Source organism: Schistocerca gregaria, chromosome 9, assembly GCF_023897955.1.
Source record: "Schistocerca gregaria isolate iqSchGreg1 chromosome 9, iqSchGreg1.2, whole genome shotgun sequence".
NCBI classification, from domain to species: domain Eukaryota; kingdom Metazoa; phylum Arthropoda; class Insecta; order Orthoptera; family Acrididae; genus Schistocerca; species Schistocerca gregaria.
The window spans coordinates 220,052,309-220,073,288 of NC_064928.1; the positions used below are offsets into that span (position 1 = coordinate 220,052,309).

General features: G+C 42.0%; 1 protein-coding gene across 6 annotated transcripts in view; it reads left to right on the forward strand.

Moving 5' to 3' along the window:
• Positions 1 to 20,980, forward strand: part of LOC126292008 (kelch domain-containing protein 2-like) — a 180,428-nt gene that overhangs the window by 77,808 nt on the left and 81,640 nt on the right. For 4 of the 6 annotated variants that reach the window (XM_049985795.1, XM_049985793.1, XM_049985797.1 and 1 more), the window contains one exon: positions 7,467 to 7,638. In XM_049985795.1, the coding sequence (XP_049841752.1) occupies positions 7,467 to 7,638 (172 nt within the window). The remainder of the gene's footprint in view (positions 1 to 7,466; positions 7,639 to 20,980) is intronic. The other 2 variants (XM_049985796.1, XM_049985794.1) reach the window with 1 other exon arrangement.

Sequence of the window (20,980 nt, forward strand, 5' to 3'; positions counted from 1 at the left end):
GCTCGCGCTATTCGTCCACGAGACTCAGAGGGCCTTAGACACGGGTTCACAGGTAGATGCCGTGTTTCTTGACTTCTGCAAGGCGTTTGACACAGTTCCCCACAGTCGTTTAATGAACAAAGTAAGAGCATACGGACTATCAGATCAATTGTGTGATTGGATTGAGGAGTTCCTAGATAACAGAACGCAGCACGTCATTCTCATTGGAGAGAAATCTTCCGAAGTAAGAGTGATTTCAGGTGTGCCGCAGGGGAGTGTCATAGGACCGTTGCTATTCACAATATACATAAATGACCTGGTGGATGACATCGGAAGTTCACTGAGGCTTTTTGCAGATGATGCTGTGGTGTATCGAGAGGTTGCAACAATGGAAAATTGTACTGAAATGCAGGAGGATCTGCAGCGAATTGACGCATGGTGCACGGAATGGCAATTGAATCTCAATGTAGCGAAGTGTAATGTGATGCGAATACATAGAAAGATAGGTCCCTTATCATTTAGCTACAAAATAGCAGGTCAGCAACTGGAAGCAGTTAATTCCATAAATTATCTGGGAGTACGCATTAGGAGTGATTTAAAATGGAATGATCATATAACGTTGATCGTCGGTAAAGCAGATGCCAGACTAAGATTCATTGGAAGAATCCTAAGGAAATGCAATCCGACAACAAAGGAAGTAGGTTACAGTACGCTTGTTCGCCCAATGCTTGAATACTGCTCAGCAGTGTGGGATCCGCACCAGGTAGGGTTGATAGAAGAGATAGAGAAGATCCAACGGAGAGCAGCGCGCTTCGTTACAGGATCATTTAGTAATTGCGAAAGCGTTACGGAGATGATAGATGAACTCCAGTGGAAGACTCTACAGGAGAGACGCTCAGTAGCTCGGTACGGGCTTTTGTTAAAGTTTCGAGAACATACCTTCACCGAAGAGTCAAGCAGTATATTGCTCCCTCCTACATATATCTCGCGAAGAGACCATGAGGATAAAATCAGAGAGATTAGAGCCCACACAGAAGCATACCGACAATCCTTCTTTCCAATGGCTCTGAGCACTATGGGACTCAACTGCTGTGGTCATTAGTCCCTTCTTTCCACGTACAATACAAGACTGGAATAGAAGGGAGAACCGATAGAGGTACTCAGGGTACCCTCCACCACACACCGTCAGGTGGCTTGCGGAGTACGGATGTAGATGTAGATGTAGATGAAGGTAGTTTTCAGAGAAGGAATTTAGTAATGTTTCACAGGATGTCTAATCACACCCACCAGTAATGAAACTGTAATTTTCCTAATTGAATGTTGGATGACTAGTCTCCTCCGATGATTACTGTATGATTGGGGAACTTACGTGCAAGTGAACTGAAGTTTTCTCCACAGTTTTTTGTTACAATAGGAGATGAGTGTTGTGGGTGATAGAATGATCCAGTTATCATTTTTGCACACCCTTGATAATAAGCCTTGCCCAAACAGCCTAACATGCAACTTCAATTTCTATCTCAGTGGATCTGACTTTCTTGCATACTGTGACAAATACACTAGCTCCTTTTCTCTTTTGCCTATCTTTTTAGTATACACTTTATTTTCCCCAAAAATCTCAGTCAATTTCAGGTTTCAAACAGCTTCCTGTACCTACTATTATGTGAGCTTCACTGCCCTTCATAAGTGCTTCAAACTCTGGCTGTTTGTTGTGAACGCTTTAGCAGTTTACCATTAAGATTTTAATTCTCTCACCTGTGGATGGGATTTCTTTCAATCTGCAACTGATACTTCCTTGTTTCCTATAGCTGTCGTTATCTGGACTGAATGAAAAGTCACTTAATCTAAAAAACCCTTGAGTGCACCGCACCCACAGTCAGCTACCTCAGTCGCAGCCTAGCTTGTCATAAAACCTTCATAGTCCCTGATTCAGTCCTACCATTCGACTCAGAAACAAAGGGCCATGAACAGGTCTGGGGACAATGCTGCAAATTGTGAACATTGTTGAAACTCCACGTGAACGGCTGGTCTTCTCGACATTCTCTGACTGTTGCTGGATTGACCCAGTTATGACCTCAGAGCCCAGTTGACAGACATCATTTGTTCCAACATGAGCCACAATCCACATTTGGTTACACCCTGTTGCATCAGTGCCTGCTGGAATAGCGTTTTCAACATGTTGAATGCGGTGCCCAGGCATACACGTTGAGTGCATGTGGTGTCCTTTCCTGTTCCATTCTGCCATTTCCCTAAGTGATACCATCATTCGCCGTATGTTTGAACTACTGACGATATATAGACCCCCAACTCTTTTGCGTTTGCCTGGACATAACAGGTTTCCCCAAAATGTGTGAAGTGAGTCCCACTGACTCATTTCCAGTTTCAGTGAAACACAGCACCTCAGACTTGTTGGTTAGGGGGATTGGTACAACAACTTGAGTCCTCCCTAGTCCCTGTCCATCCTGTACAGGACACATAGGTCTACTATTGACATACCACTTGCAGTCACATGGACAAGTAATGACAGATGCTGTACTTTCTGCAGAGGAGAAAGGATCCACAGGAGAGGACCGTACTTAAGGCACCTCTGGTACCAGTATCACAGGTACACGATTCTCGGGAGTTCTTCCAACACATCAATTTGCAGCAGCTGCCAATTGTTTGACAATAAGAAGGCAATTTCCAGCTGCTTATGAATGTCAGCCATCTCATCCTATGTTCAAAAACAGCATTCACAATGGGGCTGCATTTTGACTGCTGCAGTGTATTACAAGGCAGTGAACAAATAACTTTATATTAAGCCTGCTGATTATCTTTAATCTGTTGAGCTAAAAAGTTGCTAATTCCCTATAAGACTGTAAGCAAATGCACAAAACAAGATTTCTATTAAGGCAACACCAGTGGTAAAATCTATTATTCCCTGAAATGTTTTGAATGTAATTACACTTGTAGTAAACTTGTTCAACTGAACAGACATTCACACTTCTTTCTTCAGGTCACCAAAGATGTGAAAATCACATGGTGAAAGATCAGGGCTTTTTGGAGGATGTTGCAATGTTTCCTAACCAAACTGTTAAAACATAACCTTCGTCCAGTTGGCAGTGTAGGGGCGGAAGTTATCATGCAATGGGGTGATTCTGTGGGACAGCATTCCTAGACATTCTAACTCTGTGGCATGTTGGTTTCTGCAAAGCGTCTTCGTAGCACTGTACATTGATTGTAGCTCCACACTCGAGAAACTCGATTAGCAGAGGGCCCGAGCAGTCGAAGGATGACGTCATCGTGACCTATGTCTTGTCACTATTCTGAGCCCGAGGGCAAATGGCAGAGTCAAATGTGGAAACATCCCATGTCTCCCCTGTCAGATAAATCCAAAGCTGTTCACACAAGTTCTGGTAAGGCCACAATGACCTCCTCCTTTGAATGCAGAGACTCTCTGCTCTTTGACTTCCTCAAGTGTGGAACCACAATCAAAGCACAGCACTAAGGAGACACTGCAGGAAATTTGATGTGCAGCAAAGTCAGAGTGCCCAGGAATGCTGTCAAACAGAAAATTCTGTAGCATGATAATGCTCGCCCCCACACTGCCAATCAAAGGCTACGCTTCATCGCTCTGATTGGGAAACATTGCAGCATCCTCCATACAGCCTGGATCATTCACCATATGATTTTCACATCCTTGCCGACTCGAAGAAAGACGTGCGTGGACATCGATTTCAGTCAGACGAGGAAGTGCAAGAGTGGGTGCGGTTGTGCATCCGTCAGTGGCCAACCGTGTTCTATGAAACAGTACTAGATCACCTCGTCTCCCAGTGGGATAAATGTCATAACCCGTGTGGTGATTACTTTTGAATGGAACCATTCCATGGCACCGTTGTGGCGGGTACTTGGTTTTCATTCAACTGCCCCTCATTTGTAGATTGCATTTTTTTATCCTATGGCAACATTTGCCCATCTTTGTGATGAATGCAAATTTGTCTTATGACAGAAACAACATTTATTGCAAGGGCTTGTGTGTTCCTTAGTATTATCTTCATTGTCTGTTTCGCGCGCGTGTGTGTGTGTGTGTGTGTGTGTGTGTGTGTGTGTGTGTGTGTGTGTGTGGTCTTTCAGAGATGTCTGAAATAACAGACACCATTTTGATCTAGGTGCTACTATCAATCAAGACACATAGGTGACCACTACACCACCCAGACACAGTGGTCACGACAGCGACACGGACTACTTCAGCACACCTTGCATCAGACCCAAAATTCTTTACTTACACCACACACTACTGATGTTGTACCCCTACTCATTAGCCTCTTTACTGCAGCATTATTGATGCCTGGTCTTTTTAACATGTCCAAAAGAACAGACATCACATACGAATAATCAAAGCAATGAGACCAGTGTCACTTCAGTGCAGATGTTTACTGAACTCAGACTATTGCGGGATTTGGCAGGATGCTGCGAGTAAAGAGGCTGATCATCACGTGCACTACTTCATTAGAGTGCGGTTGTTGTTGTTGTGGTCCTCAGTCCAGAGACTGGTTTGATGTAGCTCTCCATGCTACTCTATCCTGTGCAAGCTTCATCATCTCTCAGTACCTACTGCAACCTCCATCCTTCTGAGTCTGCTTGGTGTATTCATCTCTTGGTTTCCCTCTACAATTTTTACCCTCCACACTGCCCTCCAATACTAAACTGGTGATCCCTTGATGCCTCAGAACATGTCCTACCAACCGATCCCTTCTTCTAGTCAAGTTGTGTCACAAACTTCTCTTCTCCCCAATCCTATTCAATACTTCCTCATTCCTTATGTGATCTACCCATCTAATCTTCAGCATTCTTCTGTAGCACCACATTTTGAAAGCTCCTATTCTCTTCTTGTCATCCATGTTTCACTTCCATACATGGCTATACTCCTTACAAATACTTTAAGAAACGACTTCCTGACACTTAAATCTATACTCGATGTTAACAAATTTCTCTTCTTCAGAAACGCTTTCCTTGCCATTGCCAGTCTACATTTTATATCCTCTCTACTTCGACCATCATCAGTTATTTTGTTCCCCAAATAGCAAAACTCCTATACTACTATAAGTGTCTCATTTCCTAATCTAATTCCCTCAGCATCACCCGACTTAATTCGACTACATTCCATTATCCTTGTTTTGCTTTTGTTGATGTTGATCTCATACCCTCCTTTCAAGACACTGTCCATTCCGTTCAGGTGCTCTTCCAAGTCCTTTGCTGTCTCTGACAGAATTACAATGTCATCGGCGAATCTCAAAGTTTTTATTTCTTCTCCATGGATTTTAATACCTAGTCTGAATTTTTCTTTTGATTCCTTCACTGCTTGCTCAATATAGAGATTGAATAACATCGGGGAGAGGCTACAACCCTGTCTCACTCCCTTCCCAACCACTGCTTCCCTTTCATGCCCCTTGACTTATAACTGCCATCTGGTTTCTGTACAAATTGTTAATAGCTTTTCGCTCCCTGTATTTTACCCCTGCCACCTTCAGAATTTGAAAGAGAGTATTCCAGTCAACATTGTCAAAAGCTTTCTCTAAGTCTAGAGTTCAGTATAAGTTGAGAATTTTTTGTTGGGAGGCATGCTAGAGTAGTCTGTACAGTTGTGTACAGTTGGCAGCGCAACTGCGTAGTAAGTATGAGACCGAGGTTTCAATCGCGATCCGGCACAAATTTTCAACTGGCCCCATTGATATAAATCAGTGCCCACGGGCAGCCAATGTCTTTAATTTCTTTGTGTCTCATAGATTAGTTTGCATAAACATTGAACACAAAATAAATAACATTATTCATATTTCAAATACTATATAATTTCAAATTGTATGTAATGAAAAAAATGCATCTGCTGTATACAGTGTCAGTTGTATCATCAAACCTTTCGGTGGCATTATTTATGTCAGATGCTGTCATTAGGTTTGGCGACCTCGAGTACTTCCGCAGAAAAGCAGACTGCTGGCACTAGTTTCACTCTCTCCATTCCCGTCACTTCACGGTATTCATCCACATCTCCCAGTTGCGCATTGGACACATTACCTGCAGGACAAAAAAATGCTATGGTAAAGCACCTACACTTAAATCTTAACTGCATGCTATTTGTAAATTAATCTCTTATTGGCTACTAAAAAAAGAAAGAAATTGATAAATTATTTTTTGTGTACAAACTGTTCACAAGTTTTGACATTACTTCTCCACGTAGTTGCCACCCATATTCAAACATTTGTCGTACTGTGACACTGGCTACTTTATCCATTCATCAAACAATGGTGGGGAGCTTCAGCCATTTTTTGACAGTGTACTCGAGCTCACTGTCAGTTGTGAAGTGACAAATAGCCAAATGTACATTCATCTTGTTGCGAAGTCTGGACTGTAGGGAGGATGTTAAAAAATCTCCTAATCAAAACGTTTTCAGTGTATCCTTTGTTCAGTTCCAGTATATGGTCTTTCATTGTCATGATTGAGAAAGATTCCTTCGGTAATCACACTCTGCTGTTTGTTTTGGAAAGATCTCTGGATTTCCGAAGAGTCTCACAAATATGAGATGTCACAGTATTCTTACATGTTATTCTCATGAAATCTGTTGTCAGAATTCTACATCTACATCTGAATTTCTTTGTGATCCAGAAACTGTAATGATTATTTATTTTGTGATTTGACAGCATCTGCTTGAGTCTTTTGAGTCTATTGAGAGAATGAGTGTACATCCAGTGTTTGGACTCTTCCATAGTTTCAGAGTTTATGTGCTGCACCTACTTCCAGTGCCGATTCTGTCCAGGAATTGCTCCTACTCTTCATAGTAGCACTACAAGAATGTAAAGCCTTGAACCAGTTCTTTCAGTTTTATGAACATCAGTTACCCCTTTGTGACTGTGTTAAAGAGGGTTGTCCTTGAAGTGTGAGGCTCATCTTAACAAAGTTTGGTAATTGTGAATCAATGTTTCACATGTGCAATTTTGTCTGCATGTTACATGAGTTCATCAGTCACATCTGAATGTCTTTCTTGACTTTTTTCGTTGTGCACGTCTTTGTGAAAAGACCCAAATTTTTTGCACCACTCCTTCACAGCACCACCACTCGTACCCCCCACCACCACGCACCTGACACGATTGCTAACAAATCTAGGTGGCATTGACTCGGACGCAAATGACAGAACATAGTGGCAACTTGTTGGAGATCACAATGACACTGTCCATTTCAGTTGCCTGCCTCCTACACACTCACGAACACAACTGAGAGCTGATGCAACGTGACCCACAAAGTTTTCTTTTCTAATAGCATAAGTACTATAGGCTACAAGCATTTGTTTATTTTTGAACATCAATCCGAGGTTAGTTTAAGAGTAGCTCTCCTACAAATGGAAGTAAGATTCTTACATTGTCTTTTGTTTATAATGTTTTATTTCCTATCTACTATCTGATATTCTTATTGGTAGTCACGGCGGTGTGTTTGAGAGGCCACTTCGTGAAAGGGAGCAGGTTTTGCATTGCTTGCAGGGTACACAACTGACACCACTGATGACCGTAACAACAACACGAACGGCCTGTACCGGCTGGACCTCACATCCCTCACCTGGGAGCAGCTGCATCCGAGTGGGAAACCAGAGCCTGCGGCCTGTGACAAGCTCGTTGGCTGGGAGTACGAAGGCAGGTAGGGACTGCAGCACAGCGAAAAGTGTGCATGAGAAATGGTCCGTTTTATACATATTAGAAGACAATTTGACCTTACAAAGTGTAGGTGAAGATATCATAATTAATATAATTAGATTGGTAGCTCCGAAGATTAGATTGGTAGGTTGGATGATGAATAGTAAAGCAAACAGTGAACAGAAGAAAATTATGGCACAGTCAGACTAAAAGAAGGAAACAGTTGATATGACAAATTGTGAGGCATCGAGGAATTATCTGATTTTAATAGAAAGAAATGTGAGAGCTAAAAGTTGTAGAGAGAGACCAAGGCATGACTACAGAAACCAGGTTCGTATGAAGTTTGGAGTAGTTGTGCAGAGATGAAGGGGCTTGCTCAGGGAAGACTAGTGTGTGGAGAGCTGCATCGTACCAGTCTTTGGACTAAGGACGATGTTAACAACAACAACATTAACAAGAAAATATTGCTGTGAACTAGAAAAGCAAACTGGTTACATATCCAGGATGACAGCACCATTGTGTTTATGTCCGAGAAGTGGGGAATGGAGGTGGGTATAGCATATACACACCACTATTCTTCCGAGTGGCTATTTTCTGCACCTGTGTTTGTTGATTTGTCATCTGCTGTCTCAGTGGTGAATGGCAATGCCTGCTCTTCATTTAAATATTCCCTCGTGCATCAAAATATCTATCTTTCAGTTGTCATCACACACTTTTTTTGGCATAATGCTTGGCCTTTCTGCTCTTCACAGTAAAAGCTAACATCACAGCACAAAAAGCAGTCTGACCACCGAGCGAGGTGGCGCAGTGGTTAGCACACTAGACTCGCATTCGGGAGGACGACGGTTCAATCCCGTCTCCAGCCATCCTGATTTAGGTTTTCCGTGATTTCCCTAAATCGTTTCAGGCAAATGCCGGGATGGTTCCTTTGAAAGGGCACGGCCAATTTACTTCCCAACCCTTCCCTAACCCGAGCTTGCGCTCCATCTCTAATGCCCTCGTTGTCGATGGGACGTTAAACACTAACCACCATCACCATCTGACCACATAGTCTAGTGGTTAACATTTTTGGTTAGTAACAATGAGGTGTCGGGATTTTTGAACACTTTAAATTTTTCTCTGCTGGAAAGGCCTGGAAGGAGGCCCACTTAGCCTTTGGGACCAACTGAAAAGCCGCTTGGATACAAAAGCATCTAAATGGACACCCAAGTCACCAGAGTGACATTACTGGGCTAGCTAACAAGTCACTTTATTTATTAGCAGCAAAAGCCTCGGCCATTATTGTGTCAGGTAGATGGCAAGATGCTTGATGTCTTATTAATATGGATCATATTAAAAACTTATGATTCATTATGGATCATATTTTTTGCAATGAGTGCAGAAAAATTTGTTGACCCTAAAGTGACATGATTGTTGCGAGAGTGGGGAGAGCTTGACACTTGCTCTTGACTCTGTCTTAGATAGCAGCGTCATAAACCACACTGACAAGTTACAATGTGCAAAGCATTGAGGTCCAAAGTGTACGGCAGTAGTTGAGAGGGAACCATTTTCTTGCAAAATTTTATCAGTGGAATAAAGAGAAGGTTGGTGTTCCTCAATGCTGAAAGTTGTTGAGCTTTGATTGTCTCTGTGTACTTTTAATTTTTGTCTGTTGATTTGTACGTGATGGTCCTAAATGTTCCTGTTATGGTCATATAGGAGAAATGGACACGAAACAAAATTCTGCATTAACAATACGGACACATTTCCTGGCTCTGTCGTTTGCAATACTCTTTGCATGCTGTCATTGTGCATTATCTGTTCAAAGTGTGGTCTGTACGAATCCTCTGTTCACCTAAATAAAGCACTGGCCACTTTAAATGTGACACTTCATTTCTTCATATGAACTCCAATGTGATATGCTCTTCTTACAAGTATTTTGTCCCTTGCATATATAATGACTCTTTCATTTTCTCGTCTTTTAAAATCAAATCCTGTACATAAAACTGTTTTTATGGTTTCTTTCCTAGACCAGAAGTCCCCATCTGTGGAACAAAAGCTGTGAAGGTTTTGCAAAGATGATATTTCTTTTTACTGTTCACAATATCACATAAACTGCTGTCTATTAATGCATTTATCTATATATTCAACAAAATAAAACTACTTAACTGCAAGTTGTCATGACTTCCCGCGAAGATACACGGAATGCCAAAGAAACTGGTGTAGGCATGTGTATTCGAATTCAGAGAAACAGGCAAAATACAGCACTGCAATCAGCAGTGCCTGTATAAGACAACAAATGTCTGGCACAGTTGTTAGATCGTTTCTGCTGCCACAGTGACAGGTTCTCAAGATTTAAGTGAGGTTGAATGTGGTGTTATAGTCGGTTGCAAGAGCAACTGGACACAGCATCTCCAAGGTAGCCATGAAATGGGGAATTTCCCTTACGACCATTTCACAAATGTATTGTGACTATCAGGAATCCGGTAAAACATCAAATATCTGACATCACTGTGGCTGGAAAAAGATCTTGCAAGAACGGGGCCAACGACAACTGAGGAGAGTTGTTCAACATGATAGAAGTAAAACTCTTCCGCAAATTGCTGCAGATTTCAATACTGGGCCATCAACAAATGTCAGTGTGCAAACCATTCAATGAAACATCATCAATATTGGCTTTTGGAGCCAAAGGCCCACTCATGTACCTTTGATGACCGCACAACACAAAGCTTTACACCTCACCTGGGCCCCTCAGCACCAAGCATTGGATTGTTGTCTGGTCGGACAAGTCTCATTTCAAATTGTATTGAGGTATACAGGTATGGAGACAGCCTCGTGAATCTGTGGGCTGTGCATGTCAGCAGTGGACTGTTCAAGCTGGTAGAGGTTCTGTAATGATGTGAGTTGTGAGCAGTTGGAGTGATAGGAGTCCCCTGATACATCAAGATATGACTGTCAGGTTATGTAAGTATCCTGTCGGATCAGCTGCATCCATTCATGTCCATTGTGCATTCCGAATGGGTTGAGCAAGTCCAGCAGGACATTGCGACACCCCAAACGTCTAGAATTGCTACAAATTGACTTCAGGGACACCTTCTGAGCTTAAACACTTCAACTGGCCATCAAACTCTCCAGACATGAACATTTTTGAGCATATCTGTCATGCCTTGCAACGTGGGATTCAGAAGAGATCTCCACCCCATCATACTCTTATGGATTTATAGACAGCCCTATAGGATTCATGGTGTCAATTCCCTCGAGCACTACTTCGGACGTTAGTCGAGTCCACGCCACATCATGTTGTGGCACATCTGCATGCTCAGAGGGCCCTACACGATGTGAGCTAATTTCTTTGGCTCTTCAGTGTATTTTCCATGATCAGTTTCTTGTGCTCCTGCTAGAATGTAACAGTGTGTGCTTTTTGGAACTATAATGTGACGGTAACTGATCACGTGACCAAATTAGTTCCCACTATGACTGGGTAAGTAGTTCACCTTGCTAAGTAATACTGTAGTACACGCTCAGCTCTGTTTGAAGGTAAGCACTTACTGCTGTCCATAGTTAATGGCAATGCATCTGGAGGAAGTCTAAAGCTCATTGTCTGCTGATAGTTGGTGGAAGTGCATGTGCAAAACAGTTGTAAACAGGACCAACTTCTGGTGTGATGCACGCTGTAACTCTATTTTATTGTAGCCTAACGAATGAATGAATAGATTAAGTGGTGTGTGTGTGGGGGGGGGGGGGGGGGCTGCAGGAAAAGTTAGATTTAATTTAATTACTTCAATTACATGTAGTACGTTTGTAACAATTGCTGTGATGTATTTTTTAATACTGAATTATGTCTGTAAAAATGTGGATGTAAAAATATTTATTGACATGAACTGACACAACTGTTGAGAGACTGGGGAGCTGTTACACTTGCTGTTGACTCTGTCTAAGATATCGAGGTCATATAGTACGAGCATGTCATTACTAACAATATATAGTTTACTTCTAATTAAATGCTATATACAAGCTCAAGCTATGCAGTAAAAAGTAACTTAGTAGTAGATAGTAATTTTGGTGTTGGCAGTAGTATGTACAGATTACATTACTTTAACTTAATCCCTTCCTTCACAGGTCACACAGTTAGTTTGCATGCTTACTGCCAGTAACAGTTCATTATAATATAGGTTGCACATGTGTATTTTAAATAGTGTTGCCGCATGGAGAAGATAAACAATTGAGTTTCTTCATCACCTTAACTCCACTCATAACAACATTTGGTTCTGCATGGAAATAGAGAAAGGTGTTTGCCTGCCTTTCTTGGATGTCTCGGGTAAATGAAATAATGATGAAACTCTTCGGCATTCATTTTATTGCAAGTTCACTCATACTGACTTGCATTTGCCAGCATCAGGTTTCCATAACCATTGCAAACTGTGAGTGTGCTTAAAACACTTGTATACAGAGCTCACAATGTCGCAGTTGTAGATAGATAGCTTAAAAAGCTCATGCACCTAAAGACAGTGTTTAGAAGGAATGGGTATTTTACCCAGCACATTGATGAGCTCTGTCAGTTAAAATCAAGAGTCAGACAGTGGACAAAGCGTAGTACATACCAGCAAGATGTTTAGGTTTTCTGTCTTTAGTTGGCAATAATCAGTTTTCTGTCTTTAGTTGGCAATAATCGTCTGTGAATTTCAAGCGGAAGTGATTTTCTGTCCACCATCTAAGATTGCAGACCTTTTGGGATCGGTAAAGAACGTCTTGTTATTGTGGAAGGCCAGGGAATTTACAAAATACCTTGTCAGTGTGGTATTGCTAGCATAGGACAGACCACGTGCACTGTGAAAGAACTCTGCACTGAACATCAGTTTTCCAGTCACCTTTTGCAACCAGCAAGTCCGCTATTGCCAAACACTGTATTTCGAATGGACATTCAATAGATAATAGCCACTCTGACCACAGCAACATCTTTTTGGGACTCCATTATTAAAGAATCCCTGGAAATAGGCCTGGCAGAAAATCTGATGAACTGTGTAGCAGCTACCTGTTGGACAGTGTGTAAACCCATCATTTCCACGATTTTTTTTAATCGGAGATGACAGAGTGTGCCAATGGCCAATGCGGACGGTAACACAGAGGACAGCAGAGTTCTGCAGTTCCAACAGTGAGGACGCTGCTGCCAGGAAGTGTAGTCCGTCTGTCAACTTGAATTCTGACACGTGTTGAGTACTCGCAACGCGCTATATAGGACGTAACGGAGCAAGTCTTCATCAGTCTTCAGTAGCTCACTTGAAGGTGACTGGCAGCTGCCCAGTCGAAACATTGTGCAATTAATACGACGACGACAGGATGCGAGCCCGAAATGTGTTTGAATATAGGTTGCACGTGTTTCAGGGAGAGATCTGACATTGGTTAGGAAATCTGCAGCCAATATTGCGTGGTATTTTTATTTTATTTCACAGTGACTGGTTTTGATAGAATATCGCTGTCATCATCAGATCTTTGGGATGTATTATTTACGTGTGTATGTGCCGCCAATAGAATGAAAGCACATTCCACTCATAGGAAACCACACCATGTTGGTTAGGCAAACATATAAAATATATATGTATCAAATGTGTGCCATGGAGTTGAGGTAAAGTGCAGTCATAACCCACTCACATCGTAGTAAGAACCTTGAGTTCTTCATGTGATATGCATGGCCTATGACTGCACTTTCTATTTGTTTCCCTCTACTCCTGGTGCTGTGGAGATATTGTATTTTTTTGACAAACCAACATGGTGTCGTTTCCTTTGAATAGAAAGTGCTCTCGTTGTATCGATGAATGTATACACGCTAATAAAAAATTCCAAAGATCCAATGATGACAGCAATATTCTGTCAAAAGTGGTCATTATGAAATAAAATAAAAATACCAGGAATCTTGGCTGCAGAAGATTTCCTATTATTCAATTCATTATGAGGTGCAATGTGCATTGCATTGTCTTTTCACCAAATGACTAGCTTCTCACAAACAAATTCACAAGTTCCATTAAAAATTCATAGAAAGTAATTACATATACAAACACAAAAGCTCTAGTTGTCCAGTGCATTGGATAAAAATGTCAAGCATATTGCAGCATGATCAAATGAAGCACTATTGAAGCCATGATTGAATATTTTAACCATTAATTACCTCAGTTAATTCAGTGTTTTCCAATTAAAGTTAGATGCCTTATTATTAGATAACTTAAGGTGACTACTGAATATCAAATGTACTTGTCTACAGTTAACACCATCATTGTCATTTCTGTACGCAAAACATTTTTCATGTAAATAACTGCGACGGAAACAGTGTACAGAGGCTTGTTAGAAAGCTATCCTTCTCATCAGTTCATGATGATTCCCACATTGAAGTCCATTGTTACCTGAACCCCACTATTTCAGGCCCTAATGAATGCTAATTGAGACTCTAAAAATATCAGTAGACTCCTATGGAAATGTCCCAGCTGTTGTTGTTCCCAGCAACAAAGATAGAAGGTTTTCTTTCCTGCTTTAGAGATGAGCTAACCTCCTGAAATATGAATTTGTGCAACATAATGTTGCTAATGTGACATATAATGTGCACAGACTATTAGAATCATTGAGAGAGATGAAAGGAAGGTCAGCAGCATACACAACTGTTTTTCCTGAAGTATTTGAGACAAATGCCAGAATGATTTCTAAACAAGGCAACAGTTTTGCATCGTTGTCTAATTTGTGATTATGGCTTGTCCCCAATGATATTGATGTGGGAAAGATGTTTAACTCCAACCTTAGCAGTATACATCAGTCATATATTGTGGGCAGATGTATCTTTCATTGAATTTTGATGAAATAGAAAAGAAATTCACAATAAATGGTGTGTCAGGTATAAAGATTCAAACTCCAGTATAAATATTAGTGCTCAACTGATGGTAGTTGCCAGTCTGGTTGGAAAGAAGGTAGATCAGTTGTCGAAATACAGTGGTTCAAAAATAGAAATACAGGTTTGGCTCATCACTTGAGGGGGCAAGAAGTAGTAGTAGCTTGGTGCTCATATCAACAAAAGAAACAAACATAGGTATAAAACTTCCTGGCAGATTAAAACTGTGTGCCCGACCGAGACTCGAAATCAGGACCTTTGCCTTTCGTGGGCAAGTGCTCTACCAACTGAGCTACCGAAGCACGACTCACGTCCGGTACTCACAGCTTTACTTCTGCCAGTATCCGTCTCCTACCTTCCAAACTTTACAGAAGCTCTTCTGCGAACCTGCAGAACTAGCACTCCTGAAAGAAAGGATACTGCGGAGACATGGCTTAGCCGCAGCCTGGGGGATGTTTCCAGAATGAGATTTTCACTCTGCAGCGGAGTGTGCGCTGATATGAAACTTCCTGGCAGATTAAAACTGTGTGCCCGACCGAGACTTGAACTCGGGACCTTTGCCTTTCGCGGGCAAGTGCTCTACCAACTGAGCTACCGAAGCACGACTCACGTCCGGTACTCACAGCTTTACTTCTGCCAGTATCTGTCTCCTACCTTCCAAACTTTACAGAAGCTCTTCTGCGAACCTGCAGAACTAGCACTCCTGAAAGAAAGGATACTGCGGAGACATGGCTTAGCCACAGCCTGGGGGATGTTTCCAGAATGAGATTTTCACTCTGCAGCGGAGTGTGCGCTGATATGAAACTTCCTGGCAGATTAAAACTGTGTGCCCGACCGAGACTCGAACTCGGGACCATTGCCTTTCGCGGGCAAGTGCTCTACCAACTGAGCTACCGAAGCACGACTCACGTCCGGTACTCACAGCTTTACTTCTGCCAGTATCCGTCTCCTACCTTCCAAACTTTACAGAAGCTCTTCTGCGAACCTGCAGAACTAGCACTCCTGAAAGAAAGGATACTGCGGAGACATGGCTTAGCCACAGCCTGGGGGATGTTTCCAGAATGAGATTTTCACTCTGCAGCGGAGTGTGCGCTGATATGAAACTTCCTGGCAGATTAAAACTGTGTGCCCGACCGAGACTCGAACTCGGGACCTTTGCCTTTCGCGGGCAAGTGCTCTACCAACTGAGCTACCGAAGCACGACTCACGTCCGGTATTCACAGCTTTACTTCTGCCAGTATCCGTCTCCTACCTTCCAAACTTTACAGAAGCTCTTCTGCGAACCTGCAGAACTAGCACTCCTGAAAGAAAGGATACTGCGGAGACATGGCTTAGCCACAGCCTGGGGGATGTTTCCAGAATGAGATTTTCACTCTGCAGCGGAGTGTGCGCTGATATGAAACTTCCTGGCAGATTAAAACTGTGTGCCCGACCGAGACTCGAACTCGGGACCTTTGCCTTTCGCGGGCAAGTGCTCTACCAACTGAGCTACCGAAGCACGACTCACGTCCGGTACTCACAGCTTTACTTCTGCCAGTATCCGTCTCCTACCTTCCAAACTTTACAGAAGCTCTTCTGCGAACCTGCAGAACTAGCACTCCTGAAAGAAAGGATACTGCGGAGACATGGCTTAGCCACAGCCTGGGGGATGTTTCCAGAATGAGATTTTCACTCTGCAGCGGAGTGTGCGCTGATATGAAACTTCCTGGCAGATTAAAACTGTGTGCCCGACCGAGACTCGAACTCGGGACCTTTGCCTTTCGCGGGCAAGTGCTCTACCAACTGAGCTACCGAAGCACGACTCACGTCCGGTACTCACAGCTTTACTTCTGCCAGTATCCGTCTCCTACCTTCCAAACTTTACAGAAGCTCTTCTGCGAACCTGCAGAACTAGCACTCCTGAAAGAAAGGATACTGCGGAGACATGGCTTAGCCACAGCCTGGGGGATGTTTCCAGACTGAGATTTTCTCTCTGCAGCGGAGTGTGCACTGATATGAAACTTCCTGGCAGATTAAAACTGTGTGCCCGACCGAGACTCGAACTCGGGACCTTTGCCTTTCGCAAGCAAGTGCTCTACCAACTGAGCTACCGAAGCACGACTCACGTCCAGTACTCACAGCTTTACTTCTGCCAGTATCCGTCTCCTACCTTCCAAACTTTACAGAAGCTCTTCTGCGAACCTGCAGAACTAGCACTCCTGAAAGAAAGGATACTGCGGAGACATGGCTTAGCCACAGCCTGGCGGATGTTTCCAGAATGAGATTTTCACTCTGCAGCGGAGTGTGCGCTGATATGAAACTTCCTGGCAGATTAAAACTGTGTGCCCGACCGAGACTCGAACTCGGGACCTTTGCCTTTCGCGGGCAAGTGCTCTACCAACTGAGCTACCGAAGCACGACTCACGTCCAGTACTCACAGCTTTACTTCTGCCAGGAAGTTTCATATCAGCGCACACTCCGCTGCAGAGTGAAAATCTCATTCTGGAAACATCCCCCAGGCTGTGGCTAAGCCATGTCTCCGCAGTATCCTTTGTTTCAGGAGTGCTAGTTCTGCAGGTTCGCGGAAGAGCTTCTGTAAAGTTTCGAAGGTAGGAGACGGATACTGGCAGAAGTAAAGCTGTGAGTACCGGACGTGAGTCGTGCTTCGGTAGCTCAGTTGGTAGAGCACTTGCCCGCGAAAGGCAAAGGTCCCGAGTTCGAGTCTCGGTCGGGCACACAGTTTTAATCTGCCAGGAAGTTTCATATCAGCGCACACTCCGCTGCAGAGTGAAAATCTCATTCTGGAAACATAGGTATAATTTGAATACAATTTACTTTGCTCGTGTACTGACAGCTGCAAACCAGAGTAACACAAAATTAATTATAGTTTAAGTTTGTATAAGGGCAATCAAGCAGAAGATTTCTTGACCTGCAGAGAAAGACTATAGTCTTCGTCTCTATCCTCTTTTTATTTGCCTACTGTTGGATGTAGTGTCATTTTTTGTCAATGCTATTTGTCCAGTTTGTTCATACAATTCATTTGAAAATGATTGAGCCTTGACTTCAGATCCTCTTAAGGTTCCATTTCATAATTTGTGTGAATGTCTCACACCTTAACCAAATCATGGGAAATGACATGTCAATCTACAAAATATGTTTCATACTACAGTTCTTTGTTCTGATATCTGTTTTATACATTTATTACTTTACAGCGGGTATGCTACTGGTTCATATCACAAGCAGTGCTTCAAAATTCAGTGAATGAGTACAAACATGTTTGTCATGAGAAAAGATTTAATTAAAGTCATTTGTGTACATGTTCTTAGATCATTTGATGGTCTGTTAACCAAATCAAGCCATTGATGGTGATATCTGTCATTTTTAATTTTGTTTTATCCTGGTGTTGTGATCTTGTACCTCACAACAGTTGATAATTGTTCCTGCTTGACTAGTAAAAATGTCTCTAATTTAAATATTATAAAGAATACATGTTAAGTATGTGTACTGCACAAAATTTTCATGCAGTTACTCCTTTATGCCCACACATAGGTCTTATTGCTTTTTTGTGTAACAGCAGTATTCTTTTTATGTGAGCATCAGCTGCACAGTCCCATGATTAAATCCATAGCCAAAAATTGGTAATTAGTTCCATAGTATACTGTTCTTGGTCTTTGGACAGAAACTATCTTTGTGATCTGGCTAAGGAGATATAAGCCACTACTGACTTTTCACATATAAAAGTACTGTGGATTGTCCAACACAAATTTTCATTGATACAGTGTGGTCTATTGATAGTGACTGAGCCAAATATCTCACAAAATAAGCATCAAAAGAAAAAACTACAAAGAACGGAACTCGTCTAGCTTGAAGGGGGAAACCAGATGGCGCTATGGTTGGCCCGCTAGATGGTGTTGCCATAGGTCAAAAGGATATCAACTGCATTTTTTTAAATAGGAACCCCCATTTTACATATTCATGTAGTACGTAAAGAAATAGGAATGTTTTAGTTGGACCACTTTTTTTGCTTTGTGATAGATGGCGCTATAAAAGTCACAAATGTTTAAGTACATGGTATCACGTAACATTCCGCCAATGTGGATGGTATTTGTTTCTTGATACATTAACCGTGTTAAAATGGACCGTTTACCAATTGCGGAAAAGGTCGATATCATGTTGATGTATGGCTACTGTGATCAAAATGCCAACGGGTGTGTGCTATGTATGCTGCTCGGTATCCTGGATGACATCATCCAAGTGTCCAGACCGTTCGCCGGATATTTATGTTATTTAAGGAAACAGAAGTGTTCAGCCACATGTGAAACGTCAACCACGACCTGCAACAAATGATGATGCTAATCCGCACATCAGTAACGGACAAATTGCACGAGAATCGGGACTATCAAAAACGTCAGTGTTGAGAATGCTACATCAACATCGATTGCACCCGTACCATATGTCTATGCTCCAGGAATTGCATGGTGATGACTTTGAACTTCATGTACAGTTCTGCCACTGGGCACAAGAGAAATGACGGGACGATGACAGATTTTTTGCATGTGTTCTATTTAGCGACGAAGCATCATTCACCAACAGCGGTAACATAAACCAGCTTAATATGCACTATTTGGCAATGGAAAATCCGTTATGGCTGTGACAAGTAGAACATCAGCGACCTTGGCGGTTTAATGTCTGGTGCGGCATTATGGGAGGAAGGATAATTGGCCCCCATTTTATCGATGGCAATCTAAATGGTGCAATGTATGCTGATTTCCTATGTAATGTTCTACTGATGTTACTACAAGATGTTTCACTGCATGACAGAATGGCGATGTACTTCCAACATGGTGGATGTCCAGCACATAGCTCGCGTGCAGTGGAAGCAGTATTGAATAGCATATTTCATGACAGGTGGATTGGTCGTCAAAGCACTATACCATGGTGCGCACGTTCACCAGATCTGACGTCCCCGGATTTCTTTCCTTGGGGAAAGTTGAAAGGTATTTGCTATCATTATCCACCGACAATGCCTGAACATGTGTCAGCACATTGTCAATGCTTGTGCGAACATTATGGAAGGCAAACTACTCGCTGTTGAGAGGAATGTCGTTACAAGTATTGCCAAATGCATTGAGGTTGACGGACATCATTTTGAGCATTTATTGCATTAATGTGATTTTTACAGGTAATCGTGCTGTAACAGCATGCATTCTCAGAAATGATAAGTTCACATAGGTACATGTATCACATTGGAACAACCGAAATAAAATGTTAAAACGTACCTACTGTTCGTCTAAAATTGTGAGTCATGTGTTTGTGACTATTACAGCGCCATCTATCACAAAGCGAAAAAAGTGGTCCAAGTAACACATTCATATTTCTTTACATACTACACAAATGTATAATAAAAAAAGGGGGGTTCCTACTTAAAAATACACAGTTGATATCCGTTTGATCTATGGCAGCGGCATCTAGCGGGCTAACCATAGCGTCATCTGGTTACCCCCTACAAGCTAGACAAATTATGTTCTTCGTAGTTTTTTCGTTAGATGCTTATTTCGTGAGATATTTGGCCTGGTCACAATCAATGGACCACCCTGTACACATACCTAGAAATTTACTGCTGAAAGTGTATGTTGCCAAGGGGTATATTACTCACAGTGATGTGGTGAAAAATGCCCATTTTAAATGCCAATATTAGAGACTTGTGGACATTCACCATGAGTCCCTGATTGTTGAGGTAGTTAGCTAATTCTGGTACATCACTAGTAGCAACATATTCTGAATCCTTATCTTTTGTATGATAGAATAAGATTGAGGTGACATCTGCATAACTTAGTATGTGGGAGTTAACAGGTTGTATGAGGGAGCAGCAATTGAACCCTGAAGTACACATTATGTTAATGTTTCACAGGTCAGTTGAAAATTTATAATTTTAGCAAGTAATTAGTTTATCAATTTAGTGCAGTGTTTAAGATTCAACAGGGATGTGGCTAGAAAATGCACCACCTAGAAAATGCACAGATGACTCCCTGATACAATATGATGTGTTGAGAGTGTTTGTCAGAGCTAAAAATATACCTACAATCTGCATTCTTTGGTCCAGCAATCAGTACACTTCATGGAATAACTGTGTAACTACTGTGATCGTACTTAACTCTTTTCTAGTACAATGCTGTGAAGCTACAAGCAGTTTGAGTTTTGTGAAAAGGTACTAAGGCAGGACAGGATAACAGTTTCGAGTATTTTCCAAAAGGTGGACATTAATATTATTGGTTTATAGCTGGAGACACCTGCCTTACTATCCATTATGTAGTTGTCTATGATACACTGTGAATTCAGTGCCATTGAACTTATTCGGAACTTTATCAAGCGAAACAAACACGATTTATGAACACAGTACTTCAAAGAGCAATACGTAAGATACAGGTTGTGCATAGCACTGAACACATTGACTGGACACAGAAATACAGGGTACAGAATAGGCTGAGCACTCTGCAATGGCTTAAATAATACTGAT